The sequence below is a fragment of the Carlito syrichta genome, unplaced genomic scaffold (genome assembly GCF_000164805.1).
Source record: "Carlito syrichta isolate Samal-C Ts95f unplaced genomic scaffold, Tarsius_syrichta-2.0.1 Scaffold316489, whole genome shotgun sequence".
NCBI lineage: Eukaryota > Metazoa > Chordata > Mammalia > Primates > Tarsiidae > Carlito > Carlito syrichta.
Genome location: NW_007260585.1, coordinates 36352 through 48737, shown reverse-complemented (window position 1 = coordinate 48737; position 12386 = coordinate 36352). Strand labels below are relative to the sequence as shown.

Below are 12386 nucleotides of genomic sequence, written 5' to 3'. Positions count from 1 at the left end.
ACTGCACTCCAGTCTGGGCGACAGAGTGAGACTCCAACTCAAAAAAAAGAGAAAGAAATAGAATTGAAACTTTCCTTCCCTTTGGTGGTAGAAAAGAGCACAGAAAAGAATTAAAGCACAGATGGCGATTTTCTTTTTTCTTTTTTTTTTTTTAAGTTGGAGTCACACCCTGTCACCCAGACTGGAGTGCGGTGGCCGCTCCCGGCCACCGCAGCCTCGACCTGCTGGGCTCTGGCGATCCTTCTGCCTCAGCCTTCCAAGTAGCCAGAACTACAGGCGCGCGCTACCACGTCCGGCTCATTTTGATTTTTATTGTGGAGATGAGGTCTCGTCAAGTTGCCCAGGCAGGTCTCGAACCCGCGGGCTCAGGCAGTCCACTCACCTCAGCCTCCCAAGGCGCGGGTTACAGGCTGAGTCACCGAGCCCGGCTTCAGATGGTGATTTTCATAGCTCTGGGCACTGCCTTGGGTGGGAGACAGCTGTTGGGGGTGGGAGGTAGTGCCTTACTAGGCCCAGAAAGACCAGGCCTGTGGCCGGAGTCTGGGCAGTGACTCCCGCCCTGCCCCGCCCCTTCCCAGGCCAGCTGCACCCCACGACTGCCCTTGGGTTCTATGACCCAACCCCAGTTCCCATCAGGGGAATGATCACAGGGGCCCCTCCCAGGCCCAGCCCGTGCGCACCAGTCCGCCACATAGCTGCCCCGGCCTGGATTGAGCAGGGGTGGAAACTGAGGCAGCCCCTGAGGATACTGTGATGCCATGTGCTGAGAAAGGATTGATAACAACAGCCTTCTGTGCCGGCAGATCCGTGTCAGAGTGATTGAGGGCCGGCAGCTGAGTGGCAATAACGTACGGCCTGTGGTCAAGGTCCACGTCTGCGGCCAGACACACCGAACAAGAATCAAGAGAGGGAACAATCCGTTTTTTGATGAGGTAAGGGGGTGGAGAGTGCTCAGAGTCCCATGGGGGAGGCAGGAACACGAGCAAACTTATCTGATGAAAACATTTTGGAGTCCCAGGGCTGTCTGCCCTGACTCATGCCTGTAATTCCAGCACTTGGTGGGAGGATCGTTTGGGCCCAGGAGTTCAAGACCAGCCTGGGCAACATAGCCAGACCCCGTCTCTACAAAAAAATCAACAAATTAGCCGGGGAGGGTGGCATGTCCATCGTGCATATATTCTACAAACGAGTGGTCTAGCTACTTGGGAGGCTGAGATAGGAGGATCACTTCAGCCCATGAGGTCAAAGCTGTGGTGAGCTGTGATCGTGCCACTACACTTTAGCCTGGGTGACTCGGTGAGACCCTGACTCAACAGTAGTATGGTGCTCCAGAGTTAAACATACAACGTTAAGAAGCCCCGGGTGTTCAGATCACCTCGTTGGCTTTGCCATTGGTTCTCAGGCATGCTGATGTCTCTGGGGTATTTCAGCAGTAACTTCCAAATGGATCACTTCCTGATGGATTCCGCCATCCCTTGTCATAGAGCCCGTGATGTCACCCATATCTGCCTTTGCTTTTCCTAATCAGCAGGATGTCCCTGAGGGACGACTCTGTGTGACTAAGTGATTCAGTTTTTTAAAGATGTCAAAACTTACTTGGCTGTAAAAATAATATATGGTCGACCAGACATGGTAGCTCATACCGGTAATCCCAGCACTTTTGGAGGCCGAGACAGAAGGATCGCTTGAGCCCAGGAATTCGAGGCTAGCCTGGGTAACATTAACTGAGACCTTGTCTCTGCAAAAAAATCAAGAAGGGCAACCCTCTCTGGTCCCCTCCCACTGTGGGAGCTTTTCTGTCCTCTCAATACATCCTGCTTTCAAAAAAGAAAAAGAAAGAAATTAGCTGGACATGGTGGTTGCATGCCTGTAGTCCCAGCTACTTGGGAGGCTGAGGAGGAAGGATCGCCTGAGCCCAGGAGGCTAGGGTGAGCCATGATCGTGCCACTGCACTCCAGCCTGAGCAACAGAGTAAGATCCTAACTCAAAAAAAAAAAGAATTTTTTTTCCAGATTAACATTTACTGACCTGACATGGTGAAACCTCAACATATCTAATATCCATTGCCCAAGAACCAATCTTCTTAAAATTAACTGTTGCAATAAATGAAAATGTAATCGCTAATGATTCTGCTGAAGCCCTAACATAAGAAATGAGGGGACCCCAAAAAAGACCAGAATGATCTTTTGAAGGATGGGCCCCTCGTAGTACAGGCCTTTCCCGTTAGGTAAGTGTTCTAGGAAGCCACTGGCATCCATGTGCCAGCTAGCGTTGTTGTGAGAGGCTGCATTCAGCTTCAGCGAATTTCTTTTTTGAGATTCTTTCAACATGCTTGCCCATTTCATGATGGGTGATTTACGAGTGCACCTGTTCACCCGGCACTGAGTGTTCAGCAGTTTTTAAACCAAAACCAGCATGATCCCCATGCTCCACCCTCCCTATTCACCCGATCTTGCCAAGTGATTTTTTTTGTTTCCCTGGATGAACTAAGTCCCCAGTGGGAAACATTTTGCCCACATGGAAGAGGTGAAACAAAAAACAGCACTGAAAGACTCAAAATTGATGCGTTCAAAAACCATTTTGAGCAGTGGAAAAAGAGTCTCGATAGGTGTTTTGAGTCAGACGGACAACACTTTGAAGGTGACTGAAGTTTATACATGTAAGAATAAATACACAATTTTAAAATTAATAAATTCCTTTTTTATATCCCCCCCCATAACATAATCTAATGGGCAAGGTTGTCTTTGAAAGTGTTTTCTTAGAAAGAGGAAAATTAGAGTGATTAGACATAAAGGATATTGCTAACACAAAGAATTAAACAGACACTCCAGGTCACGCCAGTCCTAAGCGCCCATTTTAGTAAGAGTGGTTGGTGGCTCAGCCTGTCATCCCAGCACTTTGGGAGGCCGAGGCGAGTGGATTGCCTAAGCCCGTGGGTTCGAGACCCGCCCAGGCAACTTGGTGAGACCTTGTCTCTACAATAAATCAAAAAATTAGCTGGGCGTGGTGGCACACGCCTGTAGTTCCAACTACTTGGAAGGCTGAGGTGGAAGGATTGCTGGAGCCCAGCAGGTCGATGCTGGGGTGGCCCTGAGTGTGTCCCTGCACTCCAGCCTGCACGACAGAGTGAAACTCCACCTCAAAGAAAATAAAATAAAATAAGAGGCGACCCTCTTAGGTTCCCTCCCATTGTGCAAGCTTTTCTGTCCTCTCCATAAATCCTGCTTTCTCAAAAAAGAAGAAGAAGAAGAAGAAGAATGGCGACACAAAATAGCCTTGGATTTTCATTTCATTTGGCTTGTAGGTATCTAGTCTCAAACGAACAATTGTCTTGAGTGAAATAAACACCGTGTCTGTTACTTACCTCTTTCCCCAGCATGCAGAAGTGGGTTGACCATGAGGCTTAAACTTCAGAGCCTTTCCCAAGGCCCTGCCTGTGTTCGCGTGACTTCATTTTGAGTTGGTGTTTTGTGTTTTTTTAGGAGGGACCCCAAAATCATAGCATCAGATTTTCTTAAACCTGAATCCTCTGCTGACACTTAAACGTTTCCTCTCTTGTCTCGACAGTTGTTTTTCTACAATGTCAACATGACGCCCTCTGAATTGATGGATGAGATCATCAGCGTCCGGGTAAGGGACCACGTGTAGGAAGTCACCGCTCACTCACTGCAGACAAAGCCGGTCACCTCCTGACTACTGTTCTCTTTTCCAGGTTTATAATTCCCACTCTCTGCGGGCAGATTGTCTGATGGGGGAATTTAAGGTGGGTGACAGCTGCCTGCTTCATTGCACTTGCGCGAAGACGAGAACTTTCCTAACGGGAGCTGTGATTCCTGGGTCCCCATCTTGGTGATATCTTAGGGCTACACGTGAGGGGTCAACACCATGACCCTTGCTGAGGGCTGCCCGGGGCTTGTCTGCTTCCAATGTAGAACACTTCACAGTGCCCCAAAGCAAGACGCCCTGAAGCTGCCACATCAGGGCCCGTGCCAGGGTTCCATCTGTAGGCGGGTGCTTGACTACGGTGAGAAACCCACCGTCCCCCTCCACCTCCAGGGGCTCCAGATTTCCATCTACAAAGTCAGTTATTATAAATCTAGAATATGAGAGGAAAGGCAAACCAGGCAAGAGACTCTGGGTGCTTTTCTAAGTAACTCTCCTTGGAATTAAAAGACAACTATTTGGTTGGCTTCTTACCAGCAATTTTACATGAGATTGGCTGCCTGTGATCACTAGAAGTCCTAAGGATGATCTGGGTCAGGCAGACCTGTGTTCATATCCTGTCTGCCAGCCCCTAGGCACGTGTCCCAGGAGAACTCAGCCTCTCTGATCCTTAGTTTCTCCGTCTGTAAAATGGGGTCCCTGTGAAGATGAAACGAGATCATGTGTGTAAAGCACTTAGCACAGTAGCTGACACATCAAAGTGCCCAATCAAGAGTTATACTAGCCGGGCTCAGTGGCTCAGCCTGTAATGCCATGCTTTGGGAAGCATGGATTGCCTGAGCCCACGGGTTCGAGACTCGCCTGGGCAACTTGGCGAGACTTCATCTCTACAATAAATCAAAAACTAACCAGGTATGGTAGCGCGCGCCTGTAGTTCCAGCTACTTGGGAGGCTGAGGCGGAAGGATCGCTGGAGCCCAGCAGGTCGAGGCTGCGGAGGCCGGGAGTGGCCATTGCACTCCAGTCTGGGCGACAAAGTGAGACTCCAACTCAAAAAAAAAAAGAGTTATACTAATATTAGCATGAGTTGGAGGAGAAGGTGAAGGAAGATTGGACGGAAAGTTGAGCTAGGCGAATTTCTGTAGAATGATCAATGGTCACAGTTTGCCTGGGACTTTTAGCGCTCGAATTCTACTTCCATTTTTTCTTCCAACTCTAAGACTAGCTCATTGACTCAACAGTGATTTACTGAGGATCCTCCGTATGCCACATGTCAGCTAAGGCATTGGGGATACAGAGAGGGTACGATGGAAGTATGGGATTGCAAGGAAATTTAAGTGTAGTCAAGAGTGCTGTATTTTTTTTTTTTTTTTTTTGAGTCGGAGTCTTACTCTGTCACCCAGACTGGAGTGCAGTGGCCGCTCCCGGCCACCGCAGCCTCGACCTGCTGGGCTCCGGCAATCCTTCCGCCTCAGCCTTCCAAGGAGCTGGAACTACAGGCGCGCGCTACCACGCCCGGCTAATTTTTGATTTATTGTAGAGATGAGGTCTCTCCAAAGGAGCGCTGTATTTAAATACAGTCATAATGCTTTCTTGAAAGTGATTGAACTGATTTTAAAATCTATTTAAATTTTAAATTCTTTTTTCCCAGATTGACGTCGGATTCGTTTATGATGAACCCGGTAGGTAATGTTGTTATGTGTTTGAAGTCTTCCTTCCAAACCAATGGACACAGAGCCCCAGTGTGCTCGTTGCTTTTAGAGTAATGTTTTAATTAAGTAGAAGAACCCCAATTTTAGCTAAAAATGAAGGTAGCATGCATTGATTCAGTATCCAAAGTGCATAGGTAAACTGAGGTACAGGCATCAATCAGGGAAAGCGAGAAACTCTTAGTAAGTGACATTGAGTATTCAAGTTAACTGAAAATGAGGATTAAAAATTCTACTTAGATTAAAAATGAGAGTAAAACAAATGATCTCAGCCGGGCTCGGTGGCTCAGCCTGTAATCCCGCGCCTTTGGGAGGCTGAGGTAAGTGGATTGCCTGAGCCCCCGGGTTCGAGACCCGCCTGGGCAGCAAGACCTCATCTCTACAATAAATCAAAAAATCAGCTGGGCGTGGCAGCGCATGCCTGTAATTTCGGCTGCTCGGAAGGCTGAGGCGGAAGGATTACCGGAGCCCAGCAGGTCGAGGCTGCGATGGCCAGGAGTGGCCACTGCACTCCAGTCTGGGCGACAGAGTGAGACTCCAACTCAAAAAAAAAAATAAAGCAAATGATCTCTAAAAATGCATCCAACCTTTGGTAAAGAATCGGGATTCTCATCTAGGAATAATGAAAAACCTAGTAAGAGGGTTAAGCAGACAAGTGTTCCTGTGTCTCTTGTCAAACATCTCTGAAGAAGATTCTAGAAATCAAGACATTTTTGAGAAGATCAAGGAATTAGAGTCAAAGGAATTTTTAAAAATTATTTTCTTGGCGGGGCTCGGTGGCTCAGCCTGTAATCCCAGCACTCTGGGAGGCCAAGGTGAGTGAATTGCCTGAGCCTGCGGGTTCGAGACCAGCCCGGGCAACTTGGTGAAACCTCATCTCTACAATAAATCAAAAAGTAGAAGAATCACCAGAGCCCAGCAGGTCAAGGCTGTGGTGACCAAGAGCATGCCACCGCACCCAGCCTTGGCGACAGAGACAGACTCCAACTCAAAAAAAAAAAATTATTTTCTTGTTGGGGGAGGGGAGAGGATGCTTAGTGGGTATAAATAACAGTAGCTTAGTTTGGATGTCTGCATTGTTTATCATAACACTCCTAAATTGTCTATGTTTTGTGAGCGCATCTTGATTTCTGCAGATTACATTACAAAACTAGTTAACACAGTTTAGGGAGTCTTGTTTGAATCACATGAGGCCAGGGTAGGGAGAGAGAGAACAGACAGAGGACGTTGGCATGGAGACCCTCTGGGGAATTTGGTTTATGGGGAATTTTGCGTGCTTGGTGAGACATCCCAGGAAATGCTGGCTGTCTTATGGGCAGATGAAATCCCAGGCCTGTCAGCGTCTCTTTAGAGTGTCCTTGTCCCTTTGCCCCTTTGCCCCTTCTTAAGGTCATGCTGTCATGAGAAAATGGCTTCTTCTCAACGACCCCGAAGATGCCAGCTCTGGTGCTAAAGGTTACATGAAAGTCAGCATGTTTGTCCTGGGAACCGGAGATGAGCCTCCCGTGAGTACCCAGATTCCCTCCCTTTTACACTTTTGATTGAAAAAGAGGACCCAGAATTAAGCACGTGGGCACCCGCGATTGTGAAATGGACCACAAACAGTCCCCAACCCCTCGATTCTGCCTTTTCTTCATAAATGATCGTGTTAGCTCACTCCGACTCCTTCCCTGTGTCTGGGAACGAGTGTTTCATTCAGAAGAGATGTGTTTTCACAACTCCCTTGCATCATTGGAAGGACTGCTTTTATCTGGAGAGCACGACTTCCTTGCAGAGTCAGGCATTGCTACCTAAACAGTTGGGGATTATTTGGGAAAATTGGGCCCCTGACTGGGATATCGCTAGTGGTCCAGAGAAACTGAAAGAACATCACGAACACACACACACACACACACACACACACACACACACACACACACACACACACCCCACTATTTGGTGCTCATAAAATTACAAAATGACAACAGACATACATGAGCATTGATTGTGTAGAGCAGGTCTGAGGGAAAACTGGTGACTGATGGTAGCTGAACTCAAGCGTTCACTTTTTGTGCCCATTTGGCTTTTTCTTCAAGCACGACTTTTTTTTTCTTTTAAAGATGTGGGGTACAATTCAGGGTTAGGTATACAAATGGTCATTATGCAGGTCCCCTTGTTGATAAGGTATGCCCCTCCCTCCCCTGGCAGTTTCCCTCAACTGCCAATCTCACCCCCCTCCCCTGGCAGTTTCTAACTACTGCCAATCCCTTTCTAATAGTATTATGATAATTTTTCAAGGTCTGCTTATGAGTGAGAACATGTGGTACCCAGTTCTTTGTTTCTGTGACAGATCACTCAGTATGATAGACTCTAAGTCCATCCAAGTTGCTGCGAAGTTCATAATTTTGTCTTTCTTTATGGCTGCATAATATTCCATCATGTATATATACAAGATTTTTTTTTTATCCAGTCCTCTTTCGATGAGCAGCATGGTTGGTTCCGTGTTTTTGCTATTATGAACAATGCTACAATAAACATGCGTGTGCAGGTATATTTTTCATAGAGTGATTTGACTTCCTCCGAGTATATTTCCAGAAGGGATTTCAGGGTTGTATAGAAGGTTTTCCAGCTGCTTTTCTATGTGTATAATGTTAATCGTGTGTTGCCCATAGCCTGAGAAACGCGATCGCGACAGTGATGGTGACGACGTGGAGAGTAATTTGCTGCTCCCTGCTGGCATCGCCCTGCGGTGGGTGACCTTCTTACTGAAAATCTACCGAGCTGAGGACATTCCCCAGAGTACGTGCTGATTTCATCTGGCCCCGGGATTATCAGTTAGCTGCGCCATGGGATGTGTTGAGATCAAACTCTGAGTGGTGACCGATGGTCCCCGGGGGATGTTTTCCTTCTGAAAAAGAAGATGCTGTTGGAAGCTCCCATGGCCCAGCCAGTGGGTTGCCGATCTGGGTTTCTTGTCGAGCACCCGCCTTTGGCTTGTTCGGCTGTCTCTTCTTCTGGCGATGTTCTGTGTCTTCTCTGTATTCTAGAGAATGCTAAAAAGAAGCGAGCAGTGAGTGCTTCCAATCCGTCTCATCCCAAGGGAAAATGTGAAATTGTATGATCATGTAAACGTATTTGCCGTGGGACTATTTAAAAATGACTGAGCAAAGAGTACTCACGTCCCAATGACTAGAAGTCTGTCCCTCTTGTGTTATAAGTGTAGCAAGAGAGTAGACTTGTGGAATCACCATAAGTGATTCCATCTGGAAGGACACATCTGGTGACTTCCCTGTCTTTGCTGATGGCCAGCCAGTGTCCTGTCTGCCTTGCTGGGCCTGTCCATTTCCTGCTGGGCTTTGGACATAGGGTCCTTCTCCAGGTTCCCAGGAAATAGCAACCACTGTTCACACCATGGGTCGCTTCAGGATTTGCTACTTTTCCTGGGATTCCTTCCCTTTTTGTTTTGAGTCGGAATCTCACACTGTCACCCAGGCTGGAGTGCAGTGGCATGCTCATGGCCACTGTAGCCTTGACCTGATGGGCTCGGGTGATCCTTCCGCCTCGACCTTCCAAGCAGCTGGGACTACGGCGTGCGTGTGCCACCATGCCCGGCTAATTTTTTTGACTTATTGTAGAGACGATACAATAAGCTCTTGAGCTCCTGGGCGCTGGCAGTTCTCCTGTCTCGGCTTCCCAAAGTGCTGGGATTACAGGCGTGAGTCACCGCACCTGGCCCTTTTGTTTTGTTTTTTTGAGTTGGAGTCTCACTCTGTTGCCCAGGCTGGAGTGCAATGGCACGCTCACGGCCACCACAGCCTTGACCTGCTGGGCTCAGGTGATCCTTCTGCCTCACCTGCCAAGAAGCTGGAACCACAGGTGTGCACCACCATGCCCAGCTAATTTTTTGATTTAATGTAGAGACTAGGTCTTGCCAAGTTGCCCAGGCTGGTCTCCAATCCCTGAATTTAGACAATCCTCTCACCTCTGCCTCCCAAAGTGCTGGATTACAGGGGTAAGCCACCATGCCCAGTCTTCCTTCCCCTTTTCAAAAGACCCTATAATGCCTCTGCATACCATCTTTCCCTCAAAAATATGTCAAATGGGCAGGGTGTGGTGTCTCACACAGAAGTGGGAGGATTGCTTGAAGCCAGCTGTTTAAGACCAGCCTGGGCAACATAGCAAGCCTTCATCTCTCTCTCTCTCTCTCTCTATCTATCTATCTATCTATCTACACACACACACACACACACACACACACACACACACACACACACACACACGTATGTCAGGCTGGGTGTGGTGGTTCACACCTGTAATTCTGCACGTTGAGAGACAGAGGCAGGAGGATCACTTGAGTCCAGGAGTTCGAAACCAGCCTGGGAAACATAAGTGAACCCTCATCTCTATAAAAAAATTAGCTTGGTGTGGTAGCATGCACTTGTAGTCCCAGCTACTTCGGAGGCTGAAGTGGAAGAATCATTTGGGCCCAGGAGGTCAAGGCTGTGGTGAGCCATGATTGTGCCACTGCAATCCAGTCTGGGCAAGAGTGAGACTCCAACTTAAGAGAAAAAAAAAAAAAGACCAGATGCAGTGGCTCACGTCTGTAATCCCAGTAATTTGGGAGGCCAAGAAGAGAGGATTGCCTTAGCCGAGGGGTTCAAGACCAGCCTGGGCAACTTAGCGAGAATTCATCTCTATAATAAATCAAAAAGACCAGCTGTGGTGGCTCAAGCCTGTAATCCCAGCACTTTGGAAGGCCGAGGCAAGAGGATTGCCTAAGCCCAGGAGTTCGAGACCAACCTGGGCAACTTGGTGAGACCTTGTCTCTACAATAAATAAAAAAAAAAATTAGCTGGGCATCATGGCACACGCCTATAGTTTCAGCTACTTGGAAGGCTGAGACAGAAGGATTGCCAGAGCCCAGTAGGTTGAGGCGGCAGTGGCTGTGAGCATGCCACTGCACTCCAGCCTGGGCGACAGAGTAAGACTCCAACTAAAAAAATAAAAAATCAAAAAATTACCTGGGTGTGGTGGTGCATGCCTGTATTCTCAGCTACTTGGGAGGCTGACATGGAAGGATCACCTGAGCCCAGTAGGTCAAGGCTGCGGTGGCCATGAGTGTGTCACTACACTCCAGCCTGGGCGACAGACCAAACTGAGTGAACTTTATTCTACTTTTTTCTCCATAAATAACCAAATCTCAACATAAATGATAATTTTTCAATTTCTTTTTCAAGGTGCCTATGTTGATTTTAAAACTTCGTGGAGAAAATATTTTTTTCTCTTAACTAAAAGAAAAAGGATTTCTGCTACTAGAACTTATTACCCAGAAGAACAATTCTTGTTGCAACTATTTTTATGTACAAGAGACAGTTTTTAATTTTGCTGAATAATTTCTCTCTTTTGAGATAATCAAATATAATTTCTGCTATGTGCTGTATTACTTTGCAGTGGATGACGCCTTCTCACAGACAGTAAAGGAAATATTTGGAGGCCATGCGGACAAGAAAAACCTCGTGGATCCTTTTGTAGAAGTTTCCTTTGCTGGAAAAAAGGTTTGTACGTGATCTAAATGCAGATGTCACCGGGAAGACATGTTCAAAGCACCGAGGTTTTCTTGAAGTGGATTCCTGCTTATTCTTTGTCCAAACAGCCCCCTGATGAGTTGGACACGATGCAGGAACACAGATTATCTGAATCTGAACACGCCAGACTTCTCCACAGGTTTATTTTGGAGTGGAGAGTATGCTGAACACCAATTAGAAAACTCAATCTTTGGAAAGATTAGAATCGTAAAAGCTACTATTGAATTTTTGGGATTTAAGGACCAATCTTAATCTTGGGCAAACTCCCTCCCCCAGTGAATATTGTAGGGTGAAATCCCCAATGCCCTGTGGCCTTCTCTGGTCTTGATTCTCACCTCCCAGACCCCGTGAGCTGCTGGAACTGGAGAGAGTCAGGGAAACCCCATCTCCCTCCTTTGAAGAAATCTGGGAGACTCTTGGTGTCTCTTGGTGTGGAAACACCTACAGAGATGTCCAAAGACAGAAGAGTAAGATTTCACAGTAGAATCACAGTCCATTGTGGACAGCCACAGGCATGAAGAAGTCATATCTTTTACGTGTCTGAACCGTTTAATTATGAAAGCAAGACTCAGCCGGGCTCGGTGGCTCAAGCCTGTAATCCTGCGCCTTTGGGAGGCTGAGGTGAGTGGATTGCCTGAGCCCGCGGGTTCGAGACCCGCCTGGGCAGAGAGACCTCATCTCTACAATAAATCAAAAACTCAGCCGGGGGTGGTAGCGCATGCCTGTAATTCTGGTACTTGGAAGGCTGAGGCGGAAGGATCGCCGGAGCCCAGCAGGTCGAAGCTGCGGTGGCCGGCAGCGGCCACTGTACTCCAGTCTGGGCGACAGAGTGAGACTCCAACTCAAAAAAAAAACAACCTAGCCTGGTGCAGTGACTCACGCCTTTAATCCCAGCAATTTGGGAGTCAGAGGTGAGAGGATTACCTGAGCTCAGGGATTCGAGACCAGCCTAAGCAACATGGTGAGACCTCAACTCTACAATAAATCAAAAAATCAGCTGGGCATGGAGGCACATGCCTGTGGTTCCAGCTACATGGAAGACTGAGGTGAAAGGATCACTTGAGTCCAGCAGGTTGAGGCTGCGGTGACCATGAGTGTGCCATTGCTCTCCAGCCTGGGTGACAGAGTGAGATTCCAACTCAAAAAAAGAAAAGAAATATAACCCCCTTCTAAAAACATGTACCTCTCCTGTTGTGGCATCAAGTCTTCATGTTTTTTCCGTGTTGTAACTTGGCATTGAGCTTTCATGAGGGACTGACTGGATATTGTCTCAGCGTTATTTTCAAAAAGTTGAGGTTTATAAAGACCTCCTTGAGTTGTAAAGACCATGTGTATTACCATGTGTAACACATAAAAAGGAGCTTGTTAAGCTTTCTGATAAATTACCTCATTTTTTCAGCAGTCTAGAATGCTTGTAATGACAAAGTCAGGTCTGACCTCCTTGATAGTTA

General features: G+C 47.4%; 1 protein-coding gene across 1 annotated transcript in view; it reads left to right on the top strand.

Moving 5' to 3' along the window:
* The window catches only part of LOC103277142 (myoferlin-like), a gene marked incomplete at its 3' end in the record, with an annotated part of 99453 nt that overhangs the window by 51486 nt on the left and 35581 nt on the right, over window positions 1-12386 (top strand). The window contains exons 7-13 of the mRNA XM_021707298.1: window positions 804-932; window positions 3568-3630; window positions 3713-3763; window positions 5314-5344; window positions 6761-6876; window positions 8023-8149; window positions 10802-10905. Of these exons, the coding sequence (XP_021562973.1) occupies window positions 804-932; window positions 3568-3630; window positions 3713-3763; window positions 5314-5344; window positions 6761-6876; window positions 8023-8149; window positions 10802-10905 (621 nt within the window). The remainder of the gene's footprint in view (window positions 1-803; window positions 933-3567; window positions 3631-3712; window positions 3764-5313; window positions 5345-6760; window positions 6877-8022; window positions 8150-10801; window positions 10906-12386) is intronic.